The sequence below is a fragment of the Hypanus sabinus genome, chromosome 19 (assembly GCF_030144855.1).
Source record: "Hypanus sabinus isolate sHypSab1 chromosome 19, sHypSab1.hap1, whole genome shotgun sequence".
NCBI lineage: Eukaryota > Metazoa > Chordata > Chondrichthyes > Myliobatiformes > Dasyatidae > Hypanus > Hypanus sabinus.
In genome coordinates, this window is record NC_082724.1 from 5,799,031 (window position 1) to 5,812,177 (window position 13,147).

At 39.2% G+C, this 13,147-nt stretch overlaps 1 protein-coding gene across 2 annotated transcripts in view; it reads right to left on the reverse strand.

Annotated features, from left to right (window-relative positions):
• mgll (monoglyceride lipase) overlaps positions 1 to 13,147 on the reverse strand; it is a 104,221-nt gene that overhangs the window by 11,932 nt on the left and 79,142 nt on the right. For both annotated transcript variants that reach the window (XM_059943937.1, XM_059943938.1), the window contains one exon: positions 13,043 to 13,132. In XM_059943937.1, the coding sequence (XP_059799920.1) occupies positions 13,043 to 13,132 (90 nt within the window). The remainder of the gene's footprint in view (positions 1 to 13,042; positions 13,133 to 13,147) is intronic.

The window sequence follows — 13,147 nt, forward strand, 5'->3', positions numbered from 1 at the left end:
CTAACCTTCTACTAAACATTGAAATCGAGCTCACATGCACTACTTGTTCTGACAGCTCATTCCACACTCTCACGACCTTCTGAATGAAGAAGTTTCCCCTCATGTTTCCCTTGAACTTCTCACCTTTCACCCTTAAGCCATATCCTCTGGTTGTAGTCCCACCCAACCTCAGTAAAATGCCTGCTTGCATTTACCCTATATATACCCCTCATAATTTTCTATCAAATCTCCTCTCAATCTTCTATATTTCAAGGAATAAAGTCCTAACCTATTCAATCTTTCTTTGTAACTCAAGTCCTCCAGACCTAGCAAAATCCTTTAAAATTTTCTCTGTACTGTCAACCTTGTTTACATCTTTCCTGCATGACTAAAACTGCACACAATACTCCAAAATAGGCTTCACCAATGTCTTATACAACTTCAACATAACATCCCATCTTTGTGATGCCACTTTCAACAAATAACCTGTTACCTCTAACAAAAAACCTTTGTTCTAAAATAAAGGTGCCTTTGTTCTACTACACTCCTCAGTGCCCTACCATACACTGTGTAAGACCAATCCTGGTTGTTCCTAACGAAGTGCAAAACCTCACACTTGTCTACATTAAATTCCATCTTCCATTTTTTAGCCCATTTTTCCAGCTGATGCAGATCCCTCTGGAAGCTACATTAGACTTCCTTACTGTCAACTGCACCCCCAACCTTCCTGTCATCTGCAAATTTACCGATCTAGTTAATCACATTATCATCCAGATCATTGAGATAGATGACAAACAACAAAGGACCCAACACCGATCCCTGCAGCAAACCACTAGTCTCAGGCCTCCATTCAGAGAGGCAATTCTCTATGACCATTTTTCTCCCACAAAGCCAATGTCTAATCTAATCTACTAACTCATCCCAAATGCCGAACGACTAAACCTTCTTGACCAGCTTCCCATACAGGACCTTGTCAAAAACCTTACTAAAGTCCATGTAGGCAACATCCACTGCCTTGTCTTCATTCACTTTCCTGGTAATTTCTTCAAAAACTCTAGAAGATTGGCTAGACATGACCAACCAAGGATAATGCCATGCTGACTATCCTTAATCAGTCCATGTCTATCAAAATATATATATGGTCCCTTAGAACACCCTCCAATAACTTTCTGTAATTTCCTGTAATTTTCACTGGCCTGTAATTTCCTGGTTTGTGTTTAGAGCCTTTTTTAAACAGCAGAACAACATTGGTTATCCTTCAATCCTCTGGAACCTTTATCATCACTAAGGATGATATAAATATCTCTGCTAGGTTCCCTGGCAATTCTCCCAATTTATCTAAGTCCTTCTGCAGAGTCCCTGCTTCCTCAACACTACCTGCCCCTCCGCCTATCTTCATATCATCTGTAAACTTGGCCACAAAGACATCAACTTCATCACCCAAAGCATTGACATACAATATGCCAAGAAGCGGTCCCAACAACAACCACTGTGGCACACTAATATTCACTGGCTGCCAATCAGATAAGGTCCCATTTATTCCCACTCTCTGCTCCCTGCCAGTCAGCCAATCTCCTATCCATGCTAGTATCTTTCCTGTAATACCATGGGCTCTTATATTGTTAAGCAGCCTCACGTACAGCACCTTGTCAAAGGTCGTTTGAAAATCCAGGTAACCAATATCCACAGACTCCTTTGTTTATCCTGCCTTTTATTCCCTCAAAGAATTCCAACAGATATCCCCTTAAAGGAAACCATGCTGACTTGGGCCTCATTTATCATGCACCTCTAAGAACCTCAATACCTCATCCGTAATAATGGACTCCCAACACCTTCTCAATCACTGAAGTCAGGCTAACTGGTCTATAATTTTTCTTCTGCCTCACTTCCTTCTTCCTTCTTAAACAGTGGTGTGACATCTGCTTTTACATGTCCTTTCCATTGTTCAATTCTCTTCAAGTGTCCTCGATAATCGATTAACCAGGCTATTCCAGAAACAGCAAGCTCACAAGGGTAATGCTGCCCCACCCTTTTTTGGAAGTTGTGGTATCATCGTCATTATGTGCTGTGTTGTATAACGCGGGTGATCGTGATATATTGAGATTTTTCTACAGCAGTGGTTTGCCATTGCCTTCTTCTGGGCAGTCTTTACAAGATGGGAGACCCCAGCCATTATCAACACTCTTCAGAGATTGTCTGCCTGGTGCCAGTGATTGCAACACCAGGACTTGTGACCTGCATCAGCTGCTCATATGACCATCTGCCACCTGATCCTGTGGCTTCACATGACTCTGATTATGGGCTAAGCAGCTGATCTGCAAGCTAGCGGAGGGAAGGAGCGCCTTACACCTGTCTTGGTAGAGATGCATCTCCACTGTGCCATTAAAGCAAGTGTTAAAATAATGTCCAGGCAAAGAAACATTGCAGATGGAGTGCAGACAGCCCAGGGAAGAGAAGTCTTTGAAGAGCTTAGCTTCCCTTTGCATAGCAGGGGACCGGAGCCATTTGGCATATGGAGATAAGATAAGCATGTAACAGAAGATGCAAGCCATGCACACCAACTAGGGGACAATTACATTACTAACTTCAAAGTATCACCATTTGTAAGCTTGTGGTTTCTATTGAATTTTAACATCTATATCGTGAATGGCAATTGATTTTGCAAGCAAGGAATTTGCACATTGATTGCATCTTGATTGTTTGTCAAACTTTGTGTGAAACTTATCATTGATTCTGGTGTATTTCTTCATTCTACTGTGAATACCTGCAAGAAAATGAATCCCGGTGTAGTGTATAGTGCCATACATGTACTTTGATAATAAATTTACTTTGAATTTTGAACATACACAGTTTACAAATGGTCATTATTACTGATGTTTGATTTCTATATAAAAATGGCATTTCTCTGCTCAGATTTCAGACAGTGTGGGTGACAGGGGCCAGGCTCTTCCCCTTGTGCACTTGTCAATAATGTGCGATTGAGGAACGACTGTGAGTTACCAGAGCCCAATTAATCAGTGATAACTCGGCCAGTGAGAATCCATTTGCCCTATTCCTTCCTCATCTATTACCCTCACCTCCCATCATAAGGTATTGCATTATGCCATCACCAAAGATACAGCACTTGCCCTTTTAACATTTCCCTTCCAACTTTACAGGGAGCCAGACATTCCAGGTGCAGCAGTCATCCATTGGCAGTGTCCTGTATTCAGCGTTCACAATGTGATTTCCTTAACACCGATTGGGTGGCCACCTTTCAGTCTGCTCAAACTCTGCAGAGGTGGCCCTGAGCTTCCTGCTCCCTGCCACTTTAATTATCCATCCCCTCCCATCCTGACCCATCGCTCTTTGACTTCCTGTACTATTACAATAGGGCACAATTCAAGCAAAAGATTTTAAAGACTAAAGAATAGCTTTAGTTATCACATGTACACTGAAACATACAGTGAAATACACCTAATCAGTGAGTATTGTGCTGAGAAACCCACACGCTTTCAACACCAACACAGCATACCCACAGCTTCCTAATCACAACTCTTTGTTTTTTGAATGGTGGAGTGCTGAATCTGACTATTCTATAGGTTAATTGTTGTCACTGGTACATTGTTATCTCTAGTCTGAGTGTGAGACAACCACAACTTTCTTTTCTTCATCTTTCTTTGCTCATTCTTCGTTCTTATAACCTTTTACAAAAAAAAGTACAGGAGCTTCAGGGCTCACACCACCTGGTTCAGGAACAGTTACAACCTCTCAACCATCAGGCTCTTGAACCAAAGGGGACAACTCCACTCGTCTCATCATTGAAATGGTCCCACAACCTATGGACTCACTTTCAGGGACTCTTCATCTCAGGTTCTCGATATTTATTGCTTATGTATTTCTTATTATCATTTCTTTCTTTTTGTGATTTCACAATTTGTTGTCTTCTACATTCAGGTTGAATACCCAATCTGGGTGGTTGTTCATTGATTCTATTATAGTTATTATTCTATAGATTTATCGAGTCTTCCCACAAAGAAATGAATCCCAGGGTTGCACTTGGTGACATATGTGTACTTTGATAATGAATTTACTTCAAACTTTGAATTTTAAATATGGTCATAAGCAACAAGGTTTATGCCTCATTCTTGACTTCCAAAGAACCTGTGGATCACAAAAACACCAGGATGAAACATAATGAAAAAATCCTACCTGAACATCCTTCAAACCCCTAATGGCCACGGTTTGAGTACATGAGTCAAGCTGCCTTATTGACTTGCAAGATCAAAGTCAAAGCAAATTTATAATCAAAGTATATGTTACCATATACAACCCTGAGATTCATTTTCTTGCAGGCACTCACAGTTGAACAAAGAAATACAATGAAAACTATATGCAAAGATGGACAAAAAACAAATATGCCAAAGAAGACAAATTGTATAATTAAAAATAATAAATAGCACTGTCAACCTGAGATGTAGAGTCTTTACAAGTGAGTCTGTAGGTTGTGGAATCAGTTCAGAGTTGAGCTGAGTGAAGTTATCCACGCTGGTTCAGGAGCCTAATGGTTGAGGGGTAATAACTGTTCCTGAAGCTGGTGGTGTGGGACCTAAGACTCCTGTATCTCCTTCCTGATGGCAGCAGTGAGATGAGGGCATGGCCTGGATGCTGCTTTCTTGTGGAAGCACTCTTTTTAAATGTGCTTCATAGTGGGGAGGGCTTTTCCTGTGATAGACTAGGCTGTGTCCATCACTTCCGAATCCTGTGATTTGGTGTTTCCATAGCAGGCCATGATACAATTAGGCAGGATCCTTTGTCAATGCCACCACCCTCAAAGATAAAATTTGAACATAGAACAGAACAGCAGAAGAACAGGCTGCTCAGCCCACAATGCTGTGCCAAGCTAATTAAATTAATAACCAAATGGCCAACTGAACTAATCTCTTTTGCCTACACAATATCCATATCCGTCCATTCCCCTTACATTCATGCGCCCATCTAAACACCATTTAAAAATCTCTAAAGTATCTCCCTCTGCCACCACCGTAGACTGCACATTCCAGGCACCACCACTCTCTGTGTAAAAAAAATTGCCCTTCACATTGCCTTTGAAATTACCCCCCCCCACCACCTTAAATGCATACCCTCTGGATTTAGACATATCAATCCTTGGACAAAGATACAGTCTCTCTTACTCTATCTATGCCTCTCACAATCCCATAAACCTTTATCAGATCTCCCCACAAGCCTCTGTCGCTCCAGAGAAAATAACACAAGTTCATCCAACCTTTCATTATAGCACATGCTCTCGAATCCAGGCAGCATCCTGGTAAACTTCTTCCGAACTTATATAAAATCTTGACATCCAGATTTCAAAAAGTTCAAAGTTCAGAGTAAATTTGTTGTCAAAGTACATATATATATAATGTTACCTTATACCACCCTGAGATTCATTGTCTTGCAGGCATTCACAATAGGAACAAAGAAACACAATTGAATAAATAAAAGACCGCACACTGCAAAGACAGACAAACACCAATGTGCAAAAGACAACAAATTGCAAATTCAAAAAGAGTAAAACATAATAATAAATACATAAGCAATAAATAAGGGGTTAAGGAGCCTGTGCAGGGTACCCCTGTGGTCATCCCCCTCAACAACAGGTGCATCACTTCGGATACTGTTGGGGAATTGACACAACAGAGGACAGTCACAGAGGTCAGGTCTCTGGCACTGAGTCTGCCCTTGTAACTCAGAAAGGAAGGAGGAGAAGATGCACAGTGTGGTGATAGGGGATTTGCTAGTTAGGGAAATGGACAAGAGGGGTATCCTTTTAGAACGGAGATGAGGAGGAATTTCTTTTGCCAGAGAGTGGTGAATCTGTGGAATTCTTTGCCACAAACATCTGCGGAGGCCGGGCCTTTAGGTATACTTAAGACAGAGTTGACAGATTCTTGATTGGTCAGGGCATGAAGGGATATGGGAACAAGGCAGGAGACTGGGGCTGAGAGGAAAATTGGATCAGGCATGATGAAATGGTGAAGCAGACTCAATGGGCCAAATGGCCTAATTTGGCTCCTATATCTTAAGGTCTTATAGTCTAAGTATTGAGAACGTGAAATGAAGAGACTTTGGAAGTGTGTCCAGAAGCTTTGAAATCAGTTCAGTGATGGGGCAAGTGAAGTTGAATGAAGTTATCTCCTTTGGTTCAAGAGCCTGGTGGTTGAGGGGAATTAATTGTTCCTGTACCTGGCAGTGTGAGTCCTGAAGCCCTTCTACCTTCTTCCTGATGGTCGTAGTGAGATTCACAAATGCCCTGGGTGGGAACTTCCGGTAAGATGGCGACTGTTTAGCTGCTCTGAACTTTTGCTCCGTCATTCTCCCTATCTTTGCACTATATGTCTCCATTCTTAAACCTTAGTTAGATATTTTATTAGGTCTCTTTTACTTGCCTGCGAACACATCTACCTTATAATGGCTACCAAAAGTACTAAAACCAGGAAAAAGGAAGCTACGGCTTTGCCGGCTGACATTCTCGCTGCTTTGGAACAGCATCGAGAAGATATTTTAAAGGAATTTAGAACTTCTTTCAACCAGCTGGATGTCAAATTGGATCGGATCAACGCTAGAGTGGGCGAACATGCTGAACATTTATCTCGCATCGACTCGACTTCTGAAGATTTAAAACATCGTGTTCAATACCTTGAATCTTTCTGCTCCAGTCTAGAGGAGAAGAATTGTAAACTTTTTTCCAAAATGGTGGATCTTGAAAACCGGAGCAGACATTGCAATCTATGAATTCTTGGTTTGCCAGAGGCCACCGAACAGGGTTCTCTCGTGAAATTTTTTTCCGATTTTCTCTGAGATTTTTTGGGAAAGAATTTCTTCCGAATCCACCTGAGCTTGAAAGGGCACACAGAGTCTACGTTCCCCACGCAATTCTGCGTTCCTGCCCACGGCCGGTAATTTTGTGCTTTCATCAATACCAGGTGAAAAACCGTTTGATTATGGAGGCACGCCGCAGAGGTACTTTTGCTTTTCAAAATTCAGTCATTCGTTTTGTGGAGGATTTTGCCCCCCAGGTTCTGAAGATGCACGCTGAGTTTAAAGGTGTAATGAAAGTGCTTTTTGATCGTGGACTTAGACCCTCCCTTCGAAATCCAGCCGAACTCCGAATTACACTTGCTACTGGAGAATATAAGTGGTTTAAATCAGTGAAGGAGGCTGAGGCATTTGTTGGAAGTCTTCTGGCCATCCAGTCTTCTTCGGAACCCGGTCGGACCTTCTAAAATGGTGGATAAGTACCTCTCGTGGTAAAATTATTTTTTTCCAGACTCAGACTTTACTTGAATAACTCAGACATTATCTATTGAAACTCTAAGGGCTGTAGACAATCTCTACCTGGACTTGGTGCGTTTTTTCTAGATAGATAATCTGAGTTTAATGTTTCCCTGCGGACGTTTAGATTGTACTTTTGTAATCTATTTTATTCTTGTATAACTTAATCTATAGAGTTCTACAATTGACTTTAACTTGTTTTGGAGGTTTGGAGTTTTTATTGAAGGCCTCCCTATTGGTTGATTCACAGTTTAAGTTTTGCTTTTTTTTTCTGTAAATGGTTGATAAGTACTCTCCTCGAATCTATAATTTCCCCCTTTTCTCCCTCCCTTTTTCTTTTCTTCTTTTAATCTTTTGTAATTTTTCATGGGTAGGTTAGTTTTGATTTTCTTCTGATTTTCTTTGTATTAAGTTTTATACTTCTGTTGAAGTTGTTCCTATTTGTAATTATGTTTTCTAGTGCATAAACTAGTTACCATTTGCTATAGTATTTATACGGAACTGTTGTTAATGACACAGAACTGGAAGTCATATTTGGGTTAATTTTTTTGGTAGAGCGAGCTGCTTTTTTTAGTAGCCATCTAGTTTTGGGTTGCGAGGATGGGGTGAGTTCTCCAGTTCTAACACCACTCACTGTTTCTTTTGCTTTCCTTTGTTACTCAGGACATGTTTATGTTTTGATTCTACGAATCTATGTTTACATTTTTGCTCCCAGACTGTTATTGTACTGCTTGATTTTTTATATGCTTGCTGCCTTCTATGCATTAACAATTGATAATGGCTAGTACACTTAAAATTGTGAGCTGGAATGTAAAGGGATTGAATCATCCTGTTAAAAGAAGGAAGGTATTCTCACATATTAAACAACTCAAAGCTGACATTGCTTTCCTTCAAGAAACTCATATTCGTTGTTTTGATAACTCCTGGCTTTTGTCAAAGTGGGCGGGTCAGCATTTTCATTCATCCTTTGCCGCCAAAGCTAGGGGGGTCTCCATCCTTATTAACTCATATATTCCTTTTGAACTCCATAATAAGATATCTGATACAAATGGCCGTTTTATTATTGTTTCTGGTAAACTATATAATACTAAAGTTGTACTAGCAAACCTGTATGCCCCCAATTTTGATGATGTTAATTTTTTTGAACTTTTTTTTTCTCACTACCAGACTTAAACTCATACTCTCTTATACTGGGTGGCGATTTCAATTGTTGGTTAGATCCTAATTTGGATCAATCGTCCTCTGTTACTAGACCACCTACTAAATCTGCCTTAGCTATCCAATCGTTTCTCTCTAATTATGGTATCTCTGATATATGGCATTTCCTTAATCCTACTGAGAGAGATTATTCTTTTTTTTCACATGTTCACCATACCTTTACTAGAATTGACTACTTCTTACTCGATAACCAACTCATTCCATTTGTCTATTCTTGTGATTATCAGAGTATACTGATTTCTGACCATGCCCCACTTACTCTGTCTTTAAACTTTCCTGGTCTCCCTCAGAGGAATAAACACCGGCGGTTTGATTCGACTTTATTATCGGATGAAGATTTTCTAAAATTTATTAAGGATCAGATAACCTTTTATTTTAACACCAATACATCACCTGAAGTGTTATCCCAGATTGTCTGGGATGCCATGAAAGCATATTTGAGGGGTCAAGTAATCTCCTATACAGCTCTACCAAAAAAATTAACCCAAATATGACTTCCAGTTCTGTGTCATTAACAACAGTTCCGTATAAATACTATAGCAAATGGTAACTAGTTTATGCACTAGAAAACATAATTACTAATAGGAACAACTTCAACAGAAGTATAAAACTTAATACAAAGAAAATCAAAAGAAAATCAAAACTAACCTACCCACGAAAAATTATAAAAGATTAAAAGAAGAAAAGAAAAAGGAGGGAGAAAAGGGGGAAATTATAGATTCGAGGAGAGTACTTATCAACCATTTACAGAAAAAAAAAGCAAAACTTAATAGAAAGTCCTGTGCAGATCGATTAGACCTCATCAATCAGATTAAGGAATTGGATCAACTGTATGCTCAAACTAAGAATCCTGAACTATACAAGAAGCGTGTAGAACTCCAAACTAAATTTAATCTTCTGTCTACTCAACCTGTCAAATGCCAACTTCTTGAAAGTAAGAGTCGCTTTTACATTCATGGTGACAAATCTGGTAAATTTCTAGCCAATCAGCTAAGGCATTCCAAAGCCAAACAACATATTACAAAGATCCGGAAGGAGAACGGAGACTTTACATCGGATCACTTAGAAATCAATGACGCATTTAAAATTTTCTATTCTCGACTTTATTCCTCTGAATCTTTGAATGACAATATCTCTGTTGATCATTTTTTAAATAATCTGAATATTCCTTCACTTTCATCTGATTTTAAAGCCAAACTTAATGCACCTATATCATCAGAAGAAATATCTTTTGCAATTTCTGCATTATCTTCAGGGAAATCTCCTGGACCTGATGGGTTCCCCGTAGAATTTTATAAATCATTCTCTTCACTTCTTTCTCCTCAGTTATTCTCAGTATTATCTGACTCGTTTAATTACGGTAAATTGCCACCCTCTTTTAATGAGGCATCTATTATTCTTTTATTAAAAAAGGGTAAAGACCCAACAGAGTGTTCTTCGTATAGGCCGATTTCTTTGCTTAATGTTGATGTTAAAATCTTGGCTAAAGTTTTGGCTTATAGATTAGAAACTATTATTCCCTCTATTATTTCTGATGACAAACTGGTTTTATTAAAAACTGTCTTCCTTTTTTTAACATTCGGCGTTTATTTAACATTTTATATTCACCTCCAACTGGGATTCCTGAATGTGTTATTTCCCTTGATGCGGAGAAAGCATTTGATCGTATAGAGCGGAACTACCTTTTTGCAGTTTTAGAAAAATTTGACTTCGGTCAAAGTTTTATCTCTTGGATCAAATTGCTGTATTTGTGTCCTACTGCCTCTGTTTTAACTAATTTTCAGAAATCCCAGTTACTTAACCTCAAACGTGGCACCCGTCAGGGATGCCCTTTAAGTCCCTTTCTCTTTGATTTGGCTATAGAACCTTTGGCGATAGCATTTCAAAATTGTCCTGAATTGACTGGGATTTGGAGAGGGGGTGTTGAGCATAAAGTTTCTCTCTATGCTGATGACTTATTACCCTTTCTTTCAAATCCGTCTACATCCTTACCTCCAATGTTTTCACTTCTTGACCAGTTTAGCCAGTTCTCTGGCTCTAAACTTAATTTACATAAGAGCGAACTTTTCCCAATTAATAAAGAAGCACAAGAATTAACATTTCGTGATCTCCCTTTTAAAGTAGTTCATAATCAATTTACTTATCTTGGGATTACAGTCACAAGGAAGTTTAAAGATCTCTTTCGTGAAAATTTTGCCAATCTTTCATATACTATAAAACAGAGTCTGGTACAATGGTCACCTCTATCTATGTCTTTGGTAGGTCGTATTAATGTTGTTAAAATGAATGTTCTCCCTAAACTTTTATATTTATTTCAATCAATCCCAATTTTTATTCCTAAATCTTTTTTTGATTCCTTAGACTCTATTATTTTGTCATATCTGTGGAAGAATAAGCGCTCTAGAATTAATAAAGTCTATCTCCAAAAACCTAAAAAAGAGGGTGGCATGGCTTTACCTAACTTTCGTTTATATTATTGGGCAGCCAATATACGTTGTGCTACCTTTTGGTCTTTTTTCCATGGCCAACCCGAGTGCCCTAATTAGGTGGCAATGGAGTTGAGCTCCACTAAAGAATTATCTATCTCTGCACTTCTTGGCTCTGTACTCCCTAGTAGCTGTCCAGATTAATAGTTAATCCTCTTGTTAGACACACTTTGCGTATATGGGCTCAGTTTAGGAAATTTTATGGTTTCCATGGTTTTTCCGTCTCTAGCCCTATCTTACATAATCACCTTTTTTTACCTACTACGTAAGATTCAGCATTCCATGATTGGTATAGGAAGGGAATTAGGCATTTTGAAGATCTTTTTATTGATAATCCCTTCGGTTCTTTTCAACAGCTCTCTGCTAAGTTCAATCTGCCCAAAGCTAATTTTTTTAGATTCCTTCCATCCTGCGCATGGACTGTTTGAACTGCTTCCGTCTGGTAGGTGCTTCAGATCGCTCCAGACTAAGACTAATAGGCACTGGAGAAGTTTTTTCCCTACTGCGGTCACTTTGCTGAACAGTTAACTGCCGGTTAACTGTCGGCTAACTATTACTTGGATTGCACTACCTGTATGTATAATCTATATTTTCATTTATATTTATCGTTATTATTGTTATGAGCAGAGAGACAACATCTGCCGGAAGTAAATTCCTTGTATGTGCACAGGTACTTGGCGATTAAAGTCTGATTCTGATATCTCCAAATTAGACACTTTATTATTCCTTTAATTCCTAACTTCCCTGAAATGCCTGAGAAAAATGTTATGGACTTATTTCTTTCCATTAATCCACTAGGTAAAGGTTTAATATCATTTATTCGAGATAAATTAGCAGCCTTACGACATGCCCATGTGGATAAAATTAAAATGGCATGGGAGCAGGATTTAAATACCTCTTTATCTGATGAGACTTGGGACTCGATTCTCAAATCGGTTAATTCAACCTCTCTTTGTGCTCGCCATTGCCTTTTACAGTTTAAGATTGTTCATAGAGCCCATATGTCTAAATCTAAATTATCTCGATTTTACCCTAACATTAGTCCGCTTTGTGATAAATGCAAAAGGAGCGAGGCCTCTCTCATTCATATGTACTGGTTCTGTCCTAGCTTGGAGAAATTTTGGAAAGATGTCTTCATAACATTGTCGTATGCTCTGGATCACCACCTAGAACCAAACCCTTTAATTGCTTTGTTCGGTTTCTGGGGTAAGACGGATTTATGTCTGAGTTCGTCTAGGTGTCGAATATTGACTTTTGCCTCTCTCCTGGCTAGACGTTTAATCCTCCTTAGATGGAGGGATGTTGCCCCGCCCACTCATGCTCAATGGCTTAACGATATTATGGCCTGCTTGGACCTCGAAAAAATTCAATATTCAGTCCTTAATTCAGATTTAAAGTTCCATAAGGTCTGGGGACCTTTTATTGAGTACTTTCATAACCTTCCTCTTAACTAAGGTTTTTTTTTTCGGTCCCTTGCTTCCAGCTCCTCTTTCTTTTGGCAGTAGGCATTAATATCTTCTGTTGCTAAGTGTATTTACAGATTTGGGGGTTTGATTGTCCTGATTTATATTCTCTATATCGTGTTGTGGTTGGTCTGGAGTTTATTTTGTGTTGCGGGGCTTGGGGAGGATACTAATTTTATTTGTCTTCAATTTGGGTGCTTTCTCAATTATCTTTCTTTGTATCATATTGTTATTGTATGTTTATTTTTGCACTGTATCAATGTTCTTCATTTTGATCTGGGGGGGGGGGTTATCTGTAGTTATGTAGAAAATGTATAAAAAAACTAATAATTAAAAAAAAATGCTGTGGTGTGGTCCCTGATGATGAATGTTACTTTCCTGAGACAGTGTTTTGTGTTGATGTGCTCGGTGATGGGGAGGGCTCTACCTGTGATAGACCGAGCCATCCTTCTTATAATGGGGTGTCCATAGCCGTCTTGAGCTGTGACTTTGACTGGCACACACTCTCAACCACAGAAACTATTAACCCTATTCATAAGAAGCGGGGAGAGAAATGTTAAGCTCTTGAAATGAACTCACCTCTTTTTCATCTCTGGATAGCCACTGTGGATTCATGACTCCCAGGGTCATATTTGGCATCAGGTGACACAGCAGTTTGGTACAGAACACCTGGAGAGGAGGTAA